The sequence below is a fragment of the Catharus ustulatus genome, chromosome 14 (genome assembly GCF_009819885.2).
Source record: "Catharus ustulatus isolate bCatUst1 chromosome 14, bCatUst1.pri.v2, whole genome shotgun sequence".
Classification (NCBI taxonomy): Eukaryota; Metazoa; Chordata; class Aves; order Passeriformes; family Turdidae; genus Catharus; species Catharus ustulatus.
In genome coordinates, this window is record NC_046234.1 from 1,875,139 (window position 1) to 1,897,172 (window position 22,034).

Here is a 22,034-nt window from a genome sequence, read left to right on the forward strand (position 1 = left end):
TTCATGAAGTTCTGTAGAAATAAATCAAGAAAGATTTGTTTTGCATTTACAATGTTTGGCTGACTGCCCAGGCAGCAAAATAGTTCCTATGAGGTATGAAGAACTGGGAAAAAATGCTTGGTTACAGAAATGAAAGCTCACGGAACCTACTTGTGTACTGGTACCTCAGGAGAACTTGAGCTATTTTTTTTTGTTTGAAGTCAAATAATTGTGAATTTTAGGAGCTTTCTTAGATTTTTTATTTTTGTGGTCTCAGATTTTCTGACTACTATGGCTAGATACTACCTACACATGCGAGAGTAATGTTGGGGAGAGATGGAGAGCAAAGGAAACTCAAGCTCTAGTCTAAACTTAAGGACTTGTTAGATTTATATGAAGTTTACATTTTATAGTAATTTAATGGTAGGATGAGTATGTAATATGGGCAGAAGACAAAAGAAGCTGCAAGTCATCTGCTTTCTGTTAAGACTTTGTGTCTATGGCTGATCGAGACTTGAATGCTGGGTATTTAAGTGAATCCCCTGAGACAGTTTATGTTGGAGACCAAACACAAATTTTGGTTTACCTCCATTTATCTGTTTTCTCAAATTAGTTCAAGAAGGGATATATAGGGTCTCTTTTATAGTCACTGCCATTACTGCTTTCATGAACCATCTGCTTGTGTCCTTATTCTGCTTTAAAAATATAAACTAGTAGCATCCCTGTCCTTGACAGACCAAAATTAAATGCAGGAAACAAAACCTGAATCAGCCTTCTAATTTGAAAAGCTTGCTTTTCTGTTGACAGTCAGCCTTGACTCTTTTCTAATATACCATATGATTCATATGTTCTTTTTGCTTCTCAAAGTGCCCATGTTAGGTGACTGGAACACTGCAGCATTGAAAGGGAGGACAGCAGCTCAGCAATAACTGACTGATGTCGCTGACAGCAGAGTCATGACCTGTTTCTAGGATCATCTTTCATGGTCTATGACAGAACATCAAATTGTTTACAAAAACAAATCTTCAGGTTTGAAAATCCCCATTTGAATTTCAGTTGATTTTGCTGTAGGCCTTACTTTATTCAGAGAATAAACAGGGTTTGACTGATAATTGACAAAGAAGAGATTGTTCAATCTATTATAATGTCTTTATACCAGCCAGTAATTTTGCACAGTTGAGAACAGTAATGATCTAATAAGTCCATATGTGTTAGTCTCATTGGCACTACACGCTTGGTTCTGAAATTAGAGCCTTCAGTTTCAATGAAAATTTCAATAATTCCTGCAGTAATATTGTTTTGTGTCCTCCTTGAGAAGTTAGAACAATTTAAAGCCTTTAGCCTTGAACTTTTTGCTTCTGTCTGTTGCATGTTGTGCCTCTCAATTACTCTCCTCCAGCCTGAAACCTATTTGTAGAGTTGTAGCAGTTCAACAAGTTTCTGTTTATATTAATGCCAACTATAATTGTGATGCGAAGCAAGTTACAGTACTTAACCACTATGAATTTCATAGGCTATTGTGCCAGTGGGATGTTAGAAAATGCGTTGTTGCACAACTGTTTGGCCTAAGCAGGATTTGACACAATGACTTGATGTTACCTGAAAAAGATGTGTCTGTTTATAGTCTATGTTTTTTGTCTTAAACTGTTCAGCTGGTTTTACTCATTACTTGTTCTCCTGTTGAAAGGAAGGTCATTTAGGCAAGTTGTGTTCCATGCTTCTTTTCTTACACAGTCTGTGTGGTTTTTCTGCCTAACCACAGCTTCCAAGTTATTAATTTTTTAAGTTGCTCTACTCCTGAGCTTTCTTGCATAACTTCTTCTTGCACTGTGTTTAGTAGCTGTTTAAGATAAAGCATGAAAAGAAGGTATTGGATCATTGTTCTATAAATAAATCCTATCAATTTCCTAATAGCAGTAATTTATCAGAGCCGATTCTTTCCTTCAAAGCCTTCTTAATTCCCTTTTAATTTCTTTCTTCTTAGCTCCTTCCTTCTTCATCTCCTTCAAGACTTTGATGGAGGTTCAGATCATGCATATTGTCCTGGCAAAATTAATATACTCTTCTGTTCTTAAAACCCATCCAGTACAAAACAAGGTTTATTTGCAGTTGTTTACTTTCAGCCTGATTGAACTACTTGTTCCAGATGAACACTAAGCATCTAACTATTTACATTACTCCTTTTTCTTGAGTAAAGGCACCTAGAAATTTTATATACAACATTAATCAAGGTAAGAACTTTAGTACTGGCACAGATCAGGTGTTTCAAAAATCTCAAGGATCTGTGTGTCTGGATAACTCACACTACAAATGCAATTTCTGTCTGTGACTCTTCTGAGCTTCTCTCAGAAGTAAGTGAGATAGAACAAGATAAATTATTAAATACCTCCAAATTAAATGAGAGGTTTTGGATGTTGGACATCAAAGGTGAGTTCTATTCAGGATGCCTCACAACAGTGCAGTCATTTGCAACAGTGTGAGTTACAACACTGGCACTCTGATGTACTAACACTATGCAACATACTTTAGCCAGCGATGCAGGACAAGGATAAATCAGGCTTCATCTTATCAGAAGTTGGATATATCATAGCTCCTTTTGCAATGCATTCAGGGAAAAGTAGAACTAGGTTAAATATCAATATGATTGTAGCAAATTTACATAGCTTTTACAGAGATAAAACTCTTAACCAGCTACTTGCTGCATATTCTGTGACGAGGACTTACATCTCACCACACTGAAAAAACATACAATGATATCCAAAAATAATACAGCTTACTTAAGTCTCTGATGTTTCAGCCATGAAGTAAGAGACCAATTGTTAACCAAATTAGATGGGAGACAGGAAATGAAAGTGAACAACACCAAAGGAGATTAGCTTTTTTTTTGTTTGTTTTTTTGGTTTTTTTAATCCTTTGCTTCAGGTCTCTGGTGTAGCAAGATGACATTTTGGATCTAGGAGCTATCCAATTTAAACATTAGAGGAAATCAGAAGGTTTCAGCTCAGTGGTCCAAAGAGGAGTGCTGGATTACGAATTCTGCGCTCACAAAGGATGACTTCAGTAAGAGGATAGCATGAGGTGATTTATCTCCCCTGGGCTTTCAGCTTTACAAAAGTCTATCAGCCATTTGTTTCTTAACTTGTACTATAGTGAACATGTATATCTTACAAGGAAAAAAGAAACCAAATACAAACCACAACCTTAAAAAATAAATATTTTAAAGTATAAGTATTTTTGCACAGCCAAGATGTGCAAAGCAGCTTTCAACAGCAAGATCTCATGTTACTTTCCCCCACATATTCCTGCAGTAAGTTGGAGTTGTCTAGTGAAGCATCATCTTGGATATGGTTTTGCTGCTGAAGGTGAAAGGTGTTCTGTGAAGGACTCAAGGAATTTCAGGAGGAGAAAGAATGATCTTCCCTAAGGCAATCAAATTTTTACCTTGTGTCTATGTGAGTATAAGCCAGGCTTCACCGGTCCTTTTTTCCTCTTTGCAATTCTTACCCACAGGGTATCTGTGATGGAGATCCTGAGACCTACTTCACTCGTATCTGCAGTAGTTATTAGTAGCCATGCTCATTCAAACCTCTATTACAGGATTATGTAACAACACTAAGTTTGGAAAATCAAGTTCTAGATAGACAAAGTAAGTGGGACAAAATCTGTTTGCCTCTCATTTCTCTCTGTTCTGTAATTCCATCCTTTTATTAAAGGGATGAAATACTCTTAGTGAAGAGATGAACACTTCTCTGCTCCAAGTATATTGAAACAGCATGATACCTTAGCCTCCAATTGCCTCCCCACTCCTTGGCCTGCTTCCAAAGGCAGACAGAGCATTGCCCAAGAGGCAGCAGTGCAGAAGGGGTATCCAGATCACAACTGCTCACTTCTTAGCAGCTTTATTCTGTGCCTCTCTTGCCATTGCTTGGAGTGGCAGAAAATTGTGCTCAGCTGAGGCTGGAGTTTCTGCTGAGTGTGTGAAAAATGGTTTCTGTTTATTTATTTTTAAAAGAAGGCTCATAAGATTATCACCTTCATGGAAGTTGACAACAAGATCCAAAGCTTATTACCACTAAAGCATTTCATGATACATATGAAAGACCTTTGCATAAAAAATGATCAGCAATATTATTCATTTGAACTAACACATTCTAGAACACATTTGTCCCTGAACCTTTTGAACCATAGAATACTATCGACAAATTATATGGAAAAGAGTGATTGAAAAGGACGTACTAGTTTGAGCCGTTCATCAAACAGCTCCTGCAAAACACCTTTGAGTCTCACTGACTGAAGGGAAAATGATGGTATCCAGAACAGACAAGTTACTTTGCTGAAGTATCATGCTTAAAACAGTAAACTCAGCATGGGATTTTTGGGATCCAGTACACTACACATATGGTAGGAGATCAAGGATGCAGGTTAGACAGAAATAATCTCTTTTTTCCTGCTTTTGCACTTAAAAAAGAATTAAATGTAGAATAATTATTTTAGCAACCAGACACAAGCTATTCCATTCTGTAGTTGTACACAGAGTAGTACCAATTCCTGAATACATAGTGGACTATATTTTGGTATGTTACATATTGATTTGGGAAAATTACTGTGGTGCTTCTCAAGAACCAGAACACAGCCTCCTGTGGAGCTGGCTATGTACTGGGTTCATCCCTGGCATGCTGATGGGATGCTCCTGGAGGAATTGGCCATTTTCAGCACATGAAGCAGTGTTACTCATGAGTAGCTGTAGATCACTTTGTATGTTCCTACAAATCAGAGTCTGGAACATACTAATATAGTCACAGAACCAGTGTCCTACGCTGTACACAGTAAACTCAGAGCAGCACAGGAAATGTCTACAGTATTTGTGAGAAAAATGTTTTTGTGCTTCTCAATCTTTTGCCTCACAGTTCTGTTCCCAAAGGTGAACTGTGAAGCAAGAAGATAGTAGAGAAAGGAAGAATTTGATCTTACCAAAAAGACAGTGTTATACACTATTACAGTTGTTAGTTTTGTCTCTTGGTCTTGCTACTCTTGTTTTAGTCAAGCATAATACAATGTGTCATTAATGGAATTTTCATTAGCAAGTCCTTGCTAATTTCTAAAAGGCTCTATCCTAACCTTGAGCAATTATTTTCTACCTTGCTCTACTTAGTTACAGATCCCTGTTTATCACCCCTGTGCTTCTACCTTCATGACTCTTGCTTTAAATCCAACAGTTTGCACATACAAATAGTAGAATTTGCCCCTTCGCAGGAATCACTCCTCTCATACTTTGTAAGTAGAATTACACTCAGAAAAAATCACCTTAGTCAGAACAAAGTAGCTATATACTTTGGTGTCCTTGTCAAATTACTAATTGCAAGGTTTTAAAGATTGAAATTGAGAGTTGCTTAACAGAAGGTGACTTCCCTGTTAGCAATACCTGAATACTGATGAGCTTATTCACTTCCCCTCTAAGGCAGCTGTAGAAGGGGGAAGAGAGGGTACAGAAGAAAAAGAGGGAATAGATTTCATGTTAAAAATAAATGGGGGGATGGGTTATTTTGGGGTTTTAAACAACTGCAATGTTGTTATCATGCTGAGGATGCCATTCAAAATACCCTCAAAAATCTGCAGCAAGTGTTAATCCTGAATAACAAACAAAACAGAATTTGTAGATGTTTAAATAATAGACCAACCCCTGCCAGCTATCCACTTTAAAGAATTCAATAGTCTTACATGACATCTTGTTTACACAGGCTTTCCTGTTTGGGGACCTTATCTTATTATTGTACTCACCATGTAAATTGAGAAATTGTGTGTGTCAGGGCTTACGTACATGAAAGTTATTTTTGCACTGTGCTTGCCTGCCCTCACTAAGCACTTGGGACAGTGTGACTTCTTTGAGCACTACCTGAGTTGTAGGCACATTCCCTGAAATATGTGTAGGGAGGGTCAGGGAGAACTCCAGTCCCTCAAGCCACTCAACTGTTGTTTAGCCAGCACATCAGAGCTGGAGCTGCCAGTGTCTAATTTGCCACGTTTATAGACCCAAACAGGAAATGTGAGAAAGCAGGACTGAGGTATGCCTTTAATCCAGTGCTTTTGCTGGTGATAACAGCATCTGCCTTACTTACTGTCCAGTACTCAGAAGTCTAGATAGTATCTTAGAAACAGCTCTGATGACTTTGGGAAAACTCTTGGTGTGAGATCACTGACCTGGGCCTTGGGGAGAGAGGGAGCATACTGCAGGTGAACAGATCTGCATTACTCACTTCAGCTGTAGAGAAATAACTGTATACGAAATGAAGGCTTATAATGACTATTTTTGGATTAGGAATATTAATAAGTAAAGTCTACAATGTATTTTCTAGTGCACAGGTCTGCAATTCAGGCTGCAAGGATGGACTACAATGATACCATCTCATCATAAGAATGTTAAACTGAAAGTCTATCCAGATGCCTCTCATACAATGTTTGTGGCTTTCCCTTGAGTGCTAATGTTCACAGATGGCTTAAAAAGTATGATTGGTTTGATTCTGAAAGTACAGCTATGGAATTCTTAAAGGATAAAAATGCTGTTTAGAGATATATCAACATTATGTCTCAGGGGTTCATGTTTGCTATTAGTATTTCACTTCCTCACCATATGTGCCAGAGGAGGATACAGATATGAATTCAGGTATAAATATTTTTAATAGATCACTCTCTCATTTTCTTCATGATAGCTTGTACAGAAATAAATTTCATCAGTCCATAAAATGAAAATGAAAACAGTGGGGTTTTTATATTAATCAATTTAGGGATAAATAAATTCGCCAGCCAGAAGCTCCCTGTAGTGATTAGTCACTTTCTATAATACGTGAGAATTAAATGATAATCACTTAGTGATTATTTATATTGATTAATTGAAAACTGCTTTGCTCTTTTGGCATTTGAGTAAGCTGACCACAGTGCCCAACCATTTGTGAAAACCTGGTTTCTTAGAATTACTGAGTGATGCATAAAAGTTCATTAGACTTGCTTCTGTGCCAAATGCCAAGTGTGCTGGTGAAATCACTGGGGAACATATGCAAGGGCAGGTTTCACATGCAGAGAGTCAAGATGTCCTTTCCAGGCACAGTTCAATACCAGGGCTATTATATATTGCCTGACCATATTCACAGAGTCTCAAAACACACTTCCTTGTCAGAGGAACTATTGGAGAGTGTATCCAGACATGAAAATGATACTTCGTAAGATCTTCTATGAGTCTGATAGGACAGCCATTTCTTACAGAGTCCTATGAATAGGATTTTTACCACTAAAAATATTGCTGTGCTGAATTTTTACCATGTCTTAATGTGAGTGTGTCATGGAAAATAGTTGATTTTATGATATTTAGCTGTTATGTTGGTGGCCTCACCTACATTACTAGCACTTGTGCAAGCACTATGGTAGACGCCCAAAACTTTTGGTATATGCCTTAGAATATTGCTAAGCTTAATATGGATTTAATCTTCAGTGGTGGTGGTAGGTGGAGAAGTCTGACATTCACCTGAGACTTCCAGGAGAGTGACTAAGGAGGAGTGCTGCCACTTGGCCAAGGTTTAGGTTTAACCTTTCCTGTGACACTCCCGACTCATCACACTGAATCCAGAAGTGGTTTAGCCCAGGTGCTGAACAACAGGCTGCTCAAAGGGTGGAGTGGACATCCGGGGTGGAGTGGACATTTGAGCTGTGATACCAGTTTGTCCAAGGTCTGTAATTTCAGTATCTGCAATTATTCACTGGCATCATCCCAACTTGCTTTTTAGCACCAGAACTTGTGTGCTGTTTGAAAGAGACTTTTCCTCTGTAATTTGTTCTTCTAGTGGACTGAACTTAGTAAGATTGCTATATACTCATGTTAGGCAAACCAGGAAATTCATATCAAGTACCACTTAGTGTATTTGCATTTGAAAGAGGCAAGCATTATGGTAATTAAATGCATGTGCAATAGCGAAATAATTCCTTGGCTTTTTGCATAAAAAGTCTCCAAATGAAGAGAACTGTCACTTGGGGATACAATGTTCGATACATTTCCAGCAGATGATCCATGTTAGGAGAGTTGCTGATACCTGTGAGATATACTGCTTATACACAACATTAATTCCAAAATATGCAAACATCAAATATACTGAATAATATTCATGAGTTGATTGCATGTCATGTGCTCAGTAGTAGCTAAACTTGTAGTAAAAGTGTTCTTCGTTTGATTCAAGTTTTTCCAGCATGTGCAGGAAGGAAGATCCTGTGTAAAACCCACATCAAAATAAACTTCACTGTAATAGTTTAGAGGAAGTACACATAGTTGAATATGTATGCACACACTGTGTAATACACAATGTACTGCACTTTTGAGTCATACATTCCACTGAACAATAGCATTGTGACAGACCACTGTAGCCATCATTCCCGGTAATCTTATGGTGAGTGCATACAACAGCGTATTTGAGGCCTCAGGTATGAATCTTTATAGACCAGAAAAGCAGATTATTCTTAATCCCTTTCTCTGTGATAAAAAGTGACAAATGAGAGCATTTTTGTCTGAGAACTTTTCATTTTGATAAGAAAGAGCAACCAATACACTCCTGAGGCACTGAAAGAATCAAATTATAGATTCCCATTAGAGATGCATTACAGTAAATTCACGAATACAAGCCGCACTGAGTATAAGCCGCATCTCTGGGTGTTGGCAAATATTTCGTTTTTTGTCCATAAATAAGCCACACCTGAGTATAAGCCGCTCTGTCGTTCGCAGCGAGGGCCTGCGTGCAACAAAGTTGCCAAATAGTAACCGAACCGCGGCAGGGCGGGGTTTACTGGCTCGGCTCGGGCTGTGCAGGCTCGGCCCGCTAGGGGCTGCTGATGGGGCCAGGTAGCCCAGCCCAGCGCTGCCGCTCGGCAGGACCACTCGGGGCCGGCCGCCGCTGCCACTGAGCTTGGTCACCACGGCCCAGCGCTGCCCTGTGGTGGCAGGCAGGGACGGAGCCCCCCCCGCTCCCGCGGAGGCAGGCGGGGACGGAGCACCCCGCCGCCTGCCCGAGCCGCGGCAGTGGCGGCGCGGGCCCCCCCCGTCTCTCCCCTGGGCTGTGGCAGAGGAGGAAAGAGAGCTCTCCCGCCTCTCTCCCCGCCCCCCGTGCTGCCTGCAGGGAGCCAGGCTCCACCCGCGGTGCAACAGAGTAGCGATTTGTAACAATCGCAAAATGCCGACTTTGCAGCTGCTCGGGTCGGCACTCTGGCTGGCACTTCTGAGGTTGTAAATGTTAGAAAATTATTCACATATTAGCCGCTCCTGAGAATTAGCCGCATTTCCGGTTTAGGAGCAAAATCTTAGTCAAATTGGTGTGGCTTGTATTCGTGAAATTACTGTACTTTTCTGTAAATGGGACTTTTTTCTCAAGTTGTTTTGGGGCTTTTTTAATAGTCTGGTCCAAAGAAAATGATATTTACCAGTACATTTTACTGTTAAACTTTCATTTGTGTTCAAAGGTGTACCTATCTCTTGCTAAAATTGAAAAATGCACATATATCCATGCACATGTATCATTGTCACAGTGGTTCCCACATCCAAGTGAGTTCATGTTGACTGTTTTCAATATTGGTATACTTGTCATCAGTTTGCCTGGTACATGTGTAAGACAACGTAGTTACAGTCTTTTAAAATCTTCCTGTCAGCTGCTTTATTATACATCTTTGATAATGTTACAGTTGCTGATTGGGAAGCATATGTATAGTTAACAGTGAGTTTATTTTGTGCAGGAATACTAGCAATAAATCGATTTTCTCTACTGCATTTAAAGATAGAAACCATGAAGAATTGCTGAGCTTTTTAATAAAACTAGTTATTAATGAAACTGTTAGTGTTACGGGGAGCTTTTTAGTTTAAGTAGCTTTCAATCCACTGGCGACTCCCTCGCCCCACAGGGTGCGCACCAGCAGGCGGCCTGGGGACAGCTGGGTGACCAGAAAGACTTTAAAGGTTTCTTTAAAGACCACGCAGTGTTAACTGATTCACAAATGGGATTGAAGTACTCAGACAGCTCCTCTCAATACTAAACCCTGATTTCCTCATTCCCCAATGTTATTTCCACGAGAAAGAACGTTGAGAATGCCACTGACATTCCCTTTCCCCGGGAGCTGCGGCGGGGGCTGAGACTGGTGCAAGAACAGACGTCGGCACGAACCGCAGGAGCAACGCTGCACCCTGAACTGTACAGTACCGCGCAGTGCGTACGCTGGATCCCACTCCCGGCCGGGCTGACCCCCGCACCGCGGGGCCGCCGCTCCGGCCCGGCCCGGCCCAGCCCCCGCACCACGGGGCTCCTCGCTCGCGGAACCGCGGCGCCCTCGCGCGGGGAAAGCCCGCTGCTGGCGGGGTTCAGGCTCCAGCCATGACTCAAGACACCGCCCCCCGCACCGCCTCTGCCCGGCCCCGCCGCCCTGCTGGGACATGGCGGCGGTGCGGTTATGCCTGTTCTTGTGCGTGTCCCTGCTGTGGCTGCCCCGTGATGCCTTCGCGGCCGGCCCGGCGGCGGCGGGGCCCGGGGGTTCGTTCTGGCGGCGGGAACTGGGCTGGGGGAGCGTCCGGCGGGAGCCCGGGGCCGAGGGGCCCGGTGTTGTCCCAGGGGCTCGGTGCTGTCCGGAGGGGCCCGGTGTTGTCCGGAGGGGCTCGGTGTTGTCCGGAGGGGCTCGGTGCTGTCCCAGGGGCTCGGTGTTGTCCGGAGGGTCTCGGTGTGTCCTTGGGGAAGCGGCGAGCGAGTCTTGCGCACGTCCAGCCCCCAGCAGAGTCCGCCACCTTGAGAGGCCGTTTTAAAAAGATGTGTGTAATTAATTGAAGAAAAATAATTTTATCTGTTGAGAGCAAATTATACAGGACTGTAGGGTTGTTTACCTGGGGTTTAACACCATTCTGAAAGCTTGCAGGCGTAGAATTCGGTGGTAGGTAGACCTAATAAAATACCTTTTTATTTTGCACCACCCTATTTTAGCCAGCTGCAAGGAGATGCTGTTTGTAGCAGCATGTGAAAATACCATGGGTACACGCAGTGAAATGGGAAGGGAAATGAAAACCACTGTACTTCTTTCTAGGCCAAATATTAATTTCTATCTTTGAAGAATCAATCCCATTGTTTACATTCCCTCACAAATATATTATTGCTCATTTTATTAATTTTATTTTTGTCCTCAAATGTGTTTAAGGGTTAAAAACTGATAAATCGGCATAAAGTAACCTTTGGAGCTCAGGTCAATTTATATTTTAATTCTGTTCCTTCATAGATGGCATGAATGTCTTGTTAATAATTGTGGATGATCTGCGTCCTGTGCTGGGCTGTTACGGAGATAAGCTTGTGAAATCTCCCAACATTGATCAACTCGCTTCGCAAAGTATGGTGTTCAGCAATGCATATGCCCAGGTGAGATAAATGACTAAAACATGTTTTCTCTATGCAAAGTAATTACTGGCTTTATCACAGTAGGCGTTAGGCAGGCCATTGGAAAAAAACAAGTATTAATTAACTTGAAGTAGTTTCAGTAAAAAATAAATGCTTAGGCTGAACTGTAGTGTGTGAACCTATCTTTACTAAGGTGAGAAAAATGAAAACAGGGCGTCTAAATTACAGTATTTGTGTAGCCCTTGGAGGAGTAGATTGCCACTCAAGCATTTTCACTGTTAGCAGCCAAGTGCTTCTTAAAAATGCCATTTTACTAAATTAAAATTCTCTTTTTCTACTGTTTATAAAAAATTATGTTTTACTTTTTAATCTTTTGAGGAAATCAATTCTATAGACTGCCATAAAGGGGCAGTTTGTGGGGTAAGCTAAACTCTGAAATAGAGGACTCAAAATGTCACTAATTGCTCTTCGCTTGAATACCCTGCATAGGATATCTACATTCCCAAGTTCCTCTCTGCTGAGAAATTAGAAGTTTGGGTCTAATTTCAACTAGGGAATAGGACTTCAAAGCAACTCTTGGGTTTTGTCAGTGTGATGCAGAACTGGTCAGAGCTTTGGACTATAACCCAGACCTTCTGTGTTTATCCTTTCTTTATTCTTAAGGCTATCCAGATCAACTAGACTTCAGTCTTTTATCAGCACACTCCACCTGCCACTGCTGCTTAATTCTGTGTGATGTGAACAATCAGATTTCAAAAGCACTGCCTTTATGGAACCTGACTTGCTTTTTTTTAAAAGCTTGCAGTTTGGAATTGGTATGCTTGATAAGGATGATGTTCATTCCAGCCTGAAGTGGTATGAAACCTGTTCCCTGTGATTCCTGAGTTTTCAGATGGTTATGGCCCAGCTATTAATTCACTGAGAGACTACCTAGGACAGAGGCTTGACAGTGTTAAAGGAATAAATTAGGTATTTATTAAAAAGGCCTTCAAAGGATACACTTTGGGCAGTAAAAGAGCCTGTCCAAGACTACACCCAAGGTGGATGATGAATCACATGTTTTCACACTTTTATAAGTATTGGACCATTTACATATTGGGGTTAATTGTCCAATTACAGCTTCAGGTTATAAAGTCCCATCCTCCCAGACTGGTGTCCTCAATTTACTGTGGTTTATACTTTTTGGGCCTGAAGTTGCAACAGTGTTCTCGGTTCTCAGGCTGGAAAAGGATTGTTTTGTCTAACTAAACCATGAAGAGAATTTGCTAACACTTTGTATGAAGTTCAGACTTACATACTAATGCAGTACAGAATCTGGAAAATATGAAAGCTAAAACTTAAGGCATCACTATGCCCAAGTTAGTTCATATCTGTGTTTTGGTTTTTGTTCCAAATTTCTCTCCTTGGCTGTCTTTCTCCTCAGCAAGCTGTGTGTGCTCCCAGCAGAGTGTCATTTCTCACTGGCCGCAGGCCTGACACCACCCGGCTCTATGATTTCTACTCCTACTGGAGAGTTCATGCAGGAAACTATTCCACCATGCCCCAGTATTTCAAGGAAAATGGCTACATGACCCTATCTGTGGGGAAAGTTTTTCATCCTGGTATGGTTTGAATTGTCATTTGCTTAACATAGAAATGCTTGATGTGTATAATCACACAAATTTACATAACTATTGATGTGTGATTCTCATCTATATTGAGAACCTAAATCATAATTATAAACCAGATTTTACCGTGGTTTTCAGTAAGTCTTAAGGCATTAGAGACGAATGTATTAGATTACAGTAATTTCACGACTATAAGGCGCACCCTTTTGACTAAAATTTTCCCTGGAACCCGGAAGTGCGCCTTATAGTCCGGTGCGCCTTATCTGATGGACAAAGTTCAAAAAAATTGCCTACCCGGAAGTGCGAGCTGCGAGCCACGGGGGGAGCCGGCAGGGCCATGGCTGCCAGGTGGAGGTGGGGCGGAGCAGGGGCGGGCACGCCCCGGCCCTGTGCAGGCGGAGCCGCCCCTCCAGAGGCATGCCCCGGCCCCATGGAGGCGGAGCTGCCCCTCCAGAGGCACGCCCCGGCCCCGTGCAGGCGGAGCCGTCCCTCCAGAGGCACGCCCCGGCCCCATGGAGGCGGAGCCGTCCCTCCAGAGGCACCCCCCGGGCCCCGTGGAGGTGGAGCCGTCCCTCCAGAGGCACGCCCGGGCCCCGTGCAGGCGGAGCCGCCCCTACACAGGCACGCCCCAGCCCCGTGCAGGCGGAGCCGCCCCTACACAGGCACGCCCCAGCCCCGTGCAAGCGGAGCCGCCCCTACACAGGCACGCCCCAGCCCCGTGCAGGCGGAGCCGTCCCTCCAGAGGCACCCCCCGGCCCCGTGCAAGCGGGACGGCCCGTCCAGAGGCACCCCCCGGGCCCCGTGCAGGCGGAGCCGTCCCTCCAGAGGCACGCCCGGGCCCTGTGCAGGCGAAGCCGCCTGTCCAGAGGCACCCCCCGGCCCCGTGCAGGCGGAGCCGCCCCTCCACAGGCACCCACCGGCCCCGTGGAGGCGGAGCTGCCCCTCCACAGGCATCCACCGGCCCCGTGCAGGCAGCACGGAGGGGCGGCGGCCATAGCCCGGCCCCGGAGAGGCAGCACGGAGGGGTGGCGGCCATGCCCCGGCCCCGCCGGATGCAGGCGGGCCTGGGGCCCCGCGGCACCGCCCCTGCCAGGTACAGGCGGGCCCGGGGGCCAATGACTGCCGGGTTGAGGCGGGGCCTCGGCCAGCAACCGCGCGGAGGGAGCTGGGGGCGGAGCCTCGCTGCAAAAAAAAAGTGCGCCCTATAGTCCGGTGCGCCTTATCTGATCTACAAAGTTGCGAATTTTGCCAACTCCCGGCGGGTGCGCCTTATAGTCCGGTGCGCCTTATGGTCGTGAAATTACTGTACTTTTATCTAATGAATGTTTTCACATCTTGACTGGGAATTGTGGGAATAAATGTCTAACATTCTAGAAATACATCTGGAAGTTATGTATCCACTGAAAATGAGATTACTTGTTGCCTTAGTTCTGCCTGTACATGCTTCATGTTTCCTAATAGACTGTGAATCTGGATCAAGACATGCAGAATGTATGACTAATGCTTCAAGTTCAGTAGGAAATTAGTTCACTAGTTAAAAAGCAGTAACACTGCTGAGTTGAAAGATATTGTAATACTGATCCTCTTTTTGGCAGTTCCTTATCGTGGAACTAAACTTGTGTGGATAGTTTCATATGTGTTTCAGTTTATAGTAAAGCTAATAAGGATATGCATGAAGACTATTATTAATCCTGGGTGGTTTGGTTTTTGTTTTTTGGGGTTTTTAAAATTTGATTTGGTTTTTGGTTTTTTGAGTTTTTTGTTGGTGTTCTCTTAGGTGAGGCTCTTCAACAGGCTGGAGTCTCCCTCACTAGTAAAAGATGTATTTCAAGGAAAAATACCTGGCTTAAACTTTTTGACTTTTATTTCTTGGTTATCTTTTCTTTAGTTGACAGAGATTCATTTGAAATGTTTCTTCATTTAGCATGTTTGAAAAAAAAAAAAAAAAAACTCAGTTAAAGACAAGTTAAACATTTTTAATATCTTTATCCATTCCAGGGATTTCATCCAATTACAATGATGACTATCCCTACAGTTGGTCCATTCCACCCTTTCATCCTTCGGCTGAAAAGCATGAGAATGATAAGGTAAGTGTGATTTGTGGCACTTTAACAGAGAAGGATGATCAGGATATAACCAAGTTCTTTGTATCAAGGACAGGCTGTGCTCTCTGGGTTTTGAGGCTGCACCCTTGTGCAATAAAACAACTAATGCCTTCAATACATTGTTTGTGTACTTTCCGAAAGAAGGCCTAGATTTTCACATGTGTTTTGTTAATCAATGTGCCCATCCTGCAGATATTTTAAGTATTTCTAAATTCATATTTGGAAACTTCAGTTACTGAGATATAGGCAAGAATGATCCTTATTTGTGTCTAGGTCATGAATTCTTTATCTGAAAAGTGTGGTTGTCAACTTACCCCTGCAACTGATCTGGCTTTGCTTTAGTTAATGACAAAACATTGTCAGTAGTCTTGGTAAACTTAATGTGATAAAGAGCTCAGGACTGAGTGAACAGGGGCCATAATTAAAATAATGTTTAAGTAATCTGAAATTTTATAATCTGATCCAGTTTTCTATACTGTTTGTTATTCTTCAGTGTGGCACAAAAAGTCTGGTTTATCTTTATGCAAACATTGTATTAGCATTGTGTGTTGGAGTCTGTACACTGCCCAGCAGGGGCTGCAATCTTCAGGGTACAGTCTTGGCAGTGCTTTGATCTTGGGTTTACTGCTGGAAAAAGACTGGTTTTAACAACAGCAACATTTGCATCCGTGACATAAGGAAAAGTATGTTCTTTTTGCACCCCTCCTAAACACCCCTACTGAGGCCAGCTTTCCCTGGCCACTGTTTAGTCTAATTTACAGTAATTTCACGACTATAAGGCGCACCCTTTTGACTAAAATTTTCCCTCGAACCCAGAAGTGCGCCTTATAGTCCGGTGCGCCTTATATAATATACAAAGCGGCGAAATTTGCCAAACCGGAAGTGTAAGCTGTGAGCCGTGGGGGCAGCCGGAAGTGCCACAGCAGCCGGGGGAAGGCGGGCCAGGGGGCCCGCAGCACCGCCCCTGCCGGGTTCAGGGGGGCCCGGTGGCTCGCAGCACTGCCCCTGCCGGGTGGAGGCAGGCCCGGGGGCCAATGGCTACCGGGTTGAGGCAGGGCCTCGGCCAGCAACCACGTGAGGGGAGCTGGGGGCGGAGCCTCGCTGCAAAAAAATGTGTGCCTTATAGTCCGGTGCACCTTATGGTTGTGAAATTACTGTACCTCTCTTCACTGATCACACATCAACCACTGCTGGCAATTGCTCAGAAATTAAGTCAGTAACTTCCAGGCAGCTTTCTGTGAACTTTTGGGATTAGAAAGAATTAAAATGCATGTGTATATAGGATAACCAAATGCTGCTGTATCTCCATTAGGTCTGTTAGATTCATTATAGAAGCTGTGGGCATTTGATCCATGTGACTACATTTAATCTTCTACCCAGCTTTTGAGAGGATTTCTGCATTTTCATAGGCTTGGAAGTTGCATTATCTTGTTGGTAGAAACCAATTGGTTTTAAAGTTACAGATCAGATGATTTTGTCTTTGTATTTAACAGAAGTTACTGAATTAACTTATTTTTTTCCCCATGAAGACTTGTAGGGGAAAAGATGGAAAACTTTATGCAAACTTGGTGTGCCCAGTGGATGTGACAGAAATGCCTGGGGGGACTCTGCCTGATATTCAGAGCACTGAGGAGGCCGTACGCTTACTGAATGTCATGAAAACCAACAGGCAAAAGTTCTTCCTGGCTGTTGGCTACCACAAGCCACATATCCCACTGAGGTACCCACAGGTGAGGAGACTGGAACCTGCAGGAAAGGGAGCTTAGATAAATGTTGCTTTTTAAAAAAAATTTTATTGCTGTTTCTGGAAAGCAAGTTGGAAACCAGCCTTGATTTGGTGTAACTTAAGGAGTCACCTGTGATGTATTTCAGAACGTTTAATGAGAATGAGTTGTGACTACTCAGCCAAAAGCCAGGCTTCTGCCACCATAATGGTGACTGCTGTTGCATGGAGATGGGCTTCAGCTTGATGGAGTATGACATAATGAGATCTTGTATTTCATTCTCTGTTTGACTTGGTGGCAAAACTGCCAATTTCAAAGTGGTGTTGGACCTTTTATTGCAGTGTTGTTTTGAGATACAGGAAGCTGGGTTTAGGTATTTACTAACTAATCTTTCAGGAATTGTTTGGGGATGTCTCGTATTGCTCTGTTTCACTTTCTGGAGGTAGGGGAAGGAAGCCTTGTAAACTGTAACGTTAAAGGGTCCTGCAAGGGAAAATGATTATTGTTTAAACACAAAATTCGCAGTATCTGTTGGAGGTGAGGGCAGTCATTATATGTGTTTTGTGTTGTAAAGGAATTTCTCAAGTTGTACCCCTTGGAAAATATCACATTGGCTCCAGATCCCTGGGTACCTAAGAAACTACCTTCTGTGGCATATAACCCCTGGACAGATATCAGACAGAGGGATGATGTAAAAGTGTTAAATGTTAGTTTCCCTTATGGAGCACTTCCAGATGATTTCCAGGTAAGCTGTCAACACAGTGTGCTCAAGTCGAACTGCCTTTACTTGTTTGAATGCAAGGGAGGAGTCAGCTGCTCTTGGATGCTCCCAGTTATTTAGCAGCTGACCATTTGCAATTATGAATTCCTTGCTTTGTATACTGTCACCTCTAGCTCTGCAGGCAAACCCTCGCTGTCACTGCAGTGAGGGGATGGATGTAGCAGCTACCAATGCTGTGTTCGTGTTCATTGTCTGAGTCTGTTTATCTGTATCAAGCCAGCACCCAGTGTATCTTCTTTTGTAAGATTTTCCTTGACTCTCCAGGGCTTATCCCAAAATTAGGTGCACTGGCTAGACCAAGAGATGCGGAATGGATTGGTTTGTAGTGTTTTGCTTGAAAGCACTTCTGGGAGGTGGAATTTTCTAACTGCCCCCTCCCAGTTTACTTTTTCTGGGACATTAATTGGGCTACAGACAATTAAAATTAAAACTTTACAAGTAGAGTCCTTTAGTTCTTTTACACAACCACCCCCTGATTCTGCTGTATGTGTCTGGGGAGAAACTTTTTTTTTCTCTCCTGTTTTCTTAACTTGCAGCGGCAGATTCGTCAGAGTTACTATGCTGCAGTTTCTTACCTGGATGTGCAAGTTGGCCTGCTTCTGAATGCTTTGGATAATGTAGGACTCTCAAATAACACGATCGTAGTTTTTACTGCTGATCATGGTAAGCATTTAAATCTTTCTCAAGTTTACTGTTAAGAACTTCGTTGTGCAACTCAGTGCTGGTATATTAATCCAGTGTGTGTTTCGGTAATGTCAGTAGAGCTATCATACCTTGTACCTCTGGTTTGTCTGAGCCAGACTGAGGGAACTGGCACTGGCTTCTGGCTGTGCAGTTCTGTCCCCACAGATTGAGGATCTGCTGGTGAGGGATGAGGCTGCCTGCCAGGACACAGGACTGAACTCTCTGTATTCCCACCCCCTACCCAAGGAGTGACTCTTGCTGGGAACTGTGCTCTAAAAGCGTGGCCACCACTCCTGCCCCCTTACCATTTGTAGAAAACCATCTGGTACAGTGAATAACAGGCTTTCTCATTAACTGCTCAAGTGTGTTTTCTTACACTTGTCATTTCTGCTTGTGGATCATCTAAACTGATAGGGATATGATTCCCTCTCATAACTGAGATCCTGCACACTCTGGATCCTAGTGGTAAAAAGCTTAATTTGAACTGTAGGACAAATACGTCAAGAATTTAATGCTTGTTTCAATACTCTAATTCATTAAAATAACCATGGTCCATTTAATTGTGGGATGGCTTAGCTGATTTTAACCAGTTAGGATATGAATTAACTACATCAATTTAAAGTCACATATATAGTTAATTAGTTAAGCATGTGTGTATAAACAAGCTCTTACAAGTTGCAGAGCCACGGGATTAATACTTTGGTACTAAAGTGACTCTAGACATTCTTTCTGACTTGTTTGTAAATTGAATTTTTCTTTTCCTTGCTTTGGGTAACTGTAAACAGTTGGTGTTTCTAGTACCATGGCTGGCAAAGTGATCAAGAAAAAACATGTGTTAATGTAGCTCTGTTGTCACAGAGTTCCTTTGTCTTCCCCCAAAGTGAAGTTGGCAGTGTATCTGCCTGGAAGGAATTCATGTTGGCATCTCTTTCAAGAGGAAGAGGAGAGCTGAAAAGTTTTCTCTATTGCTTCCTCAGGGATAGCATCCGGATAGGGCAGTCTGGCATGGAGAGCAGCCTTGGCTCCAAGGGATGTTGAGCTACAGTGTTAACAGGAGTATTGGACAGCTGGCTGTTGCCCAAAACTTAAATTAATGCCTTGTGGAACTGGACTGGAGACTCTTGCAGGCACTGTGACATACCCCAATTCCTCTTTTCTGCTATTTTAATGCTAATTTCCTAATTCTAGTCTTGAGAATCTGGAAATAAGGAAAGGTGTAATTACAGTAATTTCACGAATACAAGCCACACCAATTTGACTAAGATTTTGCTCCCAAACCGGAAATGCGGCTAATTCTCAGGAGCGGCTAATATGTGAATAATTTTCTGACATTTACAACCTCAGAAGTGCCAACCAGAGTGCCGACCCGAGCAGCTGCAAAGCCGGCATTTCGCGATTGTTACAAATTGCTACTCTGTTGCACCGCGGGTGGAGCCTGGCTCCCTGCAGGCAGCACGGGGGGCGGGGAGAGAGGCGGGAGAGCTCTCTCCTTCCCTCCTCTGCCACAGGCTGTGGGGAGAGACGGGGGAGCCCCGCGCCGCCATGGCCGTGGCTCGGGGAGGTGGCAGGGTGCTCTGTCCCCGCCCGCCTCCGCGGGAGCCGGAGGGGCTCTGTCCCTGCCTGCCATCACGGGGCAGCGCCAGGCCGTGGTGACCGAGCCCAGTGGCGGCGACTGGCCCCGAGCGGCCCCGCTGAGCAGCAGCGCCGGGCTGGGCCACCTGGTCCCGTCAGCAGCCCCTAGCGGGCCGAGCCTGCACAGCCCGAGCCGAGCCAGTAAACCCCGCCCTGCCGCGGTTCTGTTACTATTTGGCAACTTTGTTGCACGCGGGTCCTCGCTGCGAACAACAGAGCGGCTTATACTCAGGTGCGGCTTATTTATGGACAAAAAACGAAATATTTGCCAACACCCAGAGATGCGGCTTATACTCAGTGTGGCTTGTATTCATGAAATTACTGTAGTTCCTTTATAGAAGAGTATCAAGTTGCAAGTTTTAGTTAGCTGTTGAAATAGCTTCCACATTAGAGAAAAGTCTTGTTACATCTAAATACAGATTATTTACTTTTAAATATGACCTTTATAACAGACTAGTGGCTTCAATAGTCAGAATCTGTTTACAGTGAAGATGACTAAATTACAAACCAGTATCTGCTCTGAATTGTGTTGTCACCTAGGGTGGTCCCTGGGAGAACATGGTGAATGGGCAAAATACAGCAATTTTGATGTTGCTACCCGAGTGCCGCTGATGTTTTATGTCCCAGGAATGACAACTTCCCCTGTCAGTCAAGGAGCAAGGGTCTTCCCCTACCTCGACCCTTTTAGCCATATTGGAGTCTCAGCACCTCAAGGTAAATATCCTGTGTTTGTTTTTTGTTTGCAGTGGGTACATAGAGGTGGTGATGTATCTCCAGTCACTTTGAGAATTTACTTTGTCTTTCTGAAGAACTCTTTTTCAAACAAATGGATATGATTATGTCTAAGGCTGTTGGAGAAACATAAGTGCAGAAGTTTTCTTACTAAAAGTACATCATAAATGCATGGAGTGGCATCTTCACAACTAACTGCCACTCCTTAATTGCCTTGATTTTGGTACCCCCAAAAATCCTGTACAAAGCACTTTGAATAAAAAACAACTGAATTATTAGAAAAAGTTGCTGTCCAACCACCCTGTTCCATAACTTATATTTTGTTATTATTTCTTCTAGGGCAAAGTAAAAAAGTGGTGGAGCTGGTGTCTCTGTTTCCAACAATTGCAGAACTTGCTGGCCTGCAGGTTCCTCCTGCTTGCCCAGAGATGTCATTTGGTGTTGTGCTGTGCACTGAGGGGTCAAGTATTGTCCACTATTTTAATGTCTCTGAAAGAATGTTGGAGGAAGGCAAGGAAGGGTATGATAGCACTGACAGGTGTTTTAAGGAAGAACCTTTTGCTTTCAGCCAATATCCCCGGCCTGCAGACACTCCCCAGTGGAACTCTGACAAACCAAAGCTGAAAGACATCAGGATTATGGGCTATTCCATGCGTACCATTGACTACAGGTACACTGTGTGGGTTCAGTTTGATCCCAACAACTTCAGTGCTAATTTTGAGGATGTCCATGCAGGAGAGTTGTACATGATGGAGAGTGACCCAAACCAGGATTATAACATCTATTACAATACTTCACATGGTCAGTTTTTCAAAAAAATTCTTGACTTTCTAAAGCACTAGGGTTCAGAAACTTCTTTGTGCCTGTTCTTGCAACTGAATTAATGCTTCCTTCTTTTGTATAAAACCTTTCTGTTGTACAGAAAACATTTGGATTGAATAAAAATCCTGTTTGTATCAAAACTGGCTATTGCCTTTGTCTTGTTGCAGCCCTTATGGCACTGAAGTAGTAAGAGGGAACTTCTGCAGCTGTTTTCAAGCACAAGCTTGTAACACTTCTGAAAGACCCACACAGAGCATCAGGGCCATACTGTGAAACATCTCAGTGGTCTTCTGTAGCGAGTAAAGAATTAAATTTCATTATCTGTGTGGTGAAACTGTTGGTGTGAAAGGTGGAAAAACAGCAACTTAGATGTTTGAGTGGCTGTGTGGAGAATGCAAGTCGTGACATGGGTCCTGTCCCCTTTACCCAGGAGACTTGGGGCTTGAGTAGTCAAACAGACATTTGGTAGTGGGAAGGGCTGAGGTATTTGCTCTCGTTAGCCTTACCTCTTACTAGAGCCCAAAGAGAAACTTCACGTGTTTTATCCAAACTTTAATTATTTTAAATAAAAG

The 22,034-nt window shown here is 43.3% G+C and overlaps 1 protein-coding gene across 2 annotated transcripts; it reads left to right on the plus strand.

Moving 5' to 3' along the window:
* The first annotated feature begins 10,343 nt into the window (after window positions 1-10,343).
* On the plus strand, window positions 10,344-21,602 carry IDS (iduronate 2-sulfatase). Of its 2 annotated transcripts, none has more exons than XM_033072653.1 (9): window positions 10,344-10,461; window positions 11,260-11,396; window positions 12,799-12,976; window positions 14,981-15,069; window positions 16,617-16,817; window positions 17,386-17,556; window positions 18,129-18,255; window positions 20,449-20,622; window positions 20,980-21,602. In XM_033072653.1, the coding sequence occupies exons 1-9, from the start codon at window positions 10,374-10,376 to the stop codon at window positions 21,480-21,482; spliced, it is 1,668 nt and encodes a 555-aa protein (XP_032928544.1). In that variant the 5' UTR covers window positions 10,344-10,373; the 3' UTR covers window positions 21,483-21,602. The 2 variants fall into 2 exon arrangements, with proteins under 2 accessions (XP_032928544.1, XP_032928543.1); XM_033072652.1 differs by having other exon boundaries at window positions 10,391-10,529.
* Window positions 21,603-22,034: the final 432 nt, after the last annotated feature.

What these genes read in the sequence shown, in the direction of transcription:
- IDS (XM_033072652.1), top strand. Translation starts at nt 10,433, where the DNA reads ATGGCGGCGGTGCGGTTATGCCTGTTCTTGTGCGTGTCCCTGCTGTGG. An exon ending in AGTTTTTACTGCTGATCATG is followed by an intron (nt 18,256 to 20,448) that starts GTAAGCATTTAA and finishes GTTGTCACCTAG; the next exon opens with GGTGGTCCCTGGGAGAACAT. An exon ending in TGGAGTCTCAGCACCTCAAG is followed by an intron (nt 20,623 to 20,979) that starts GTAAATATCCTG and finishes TATTTCTTCTAG; the next exon opens with GGCAAAGTAAAAAAGTGGTG.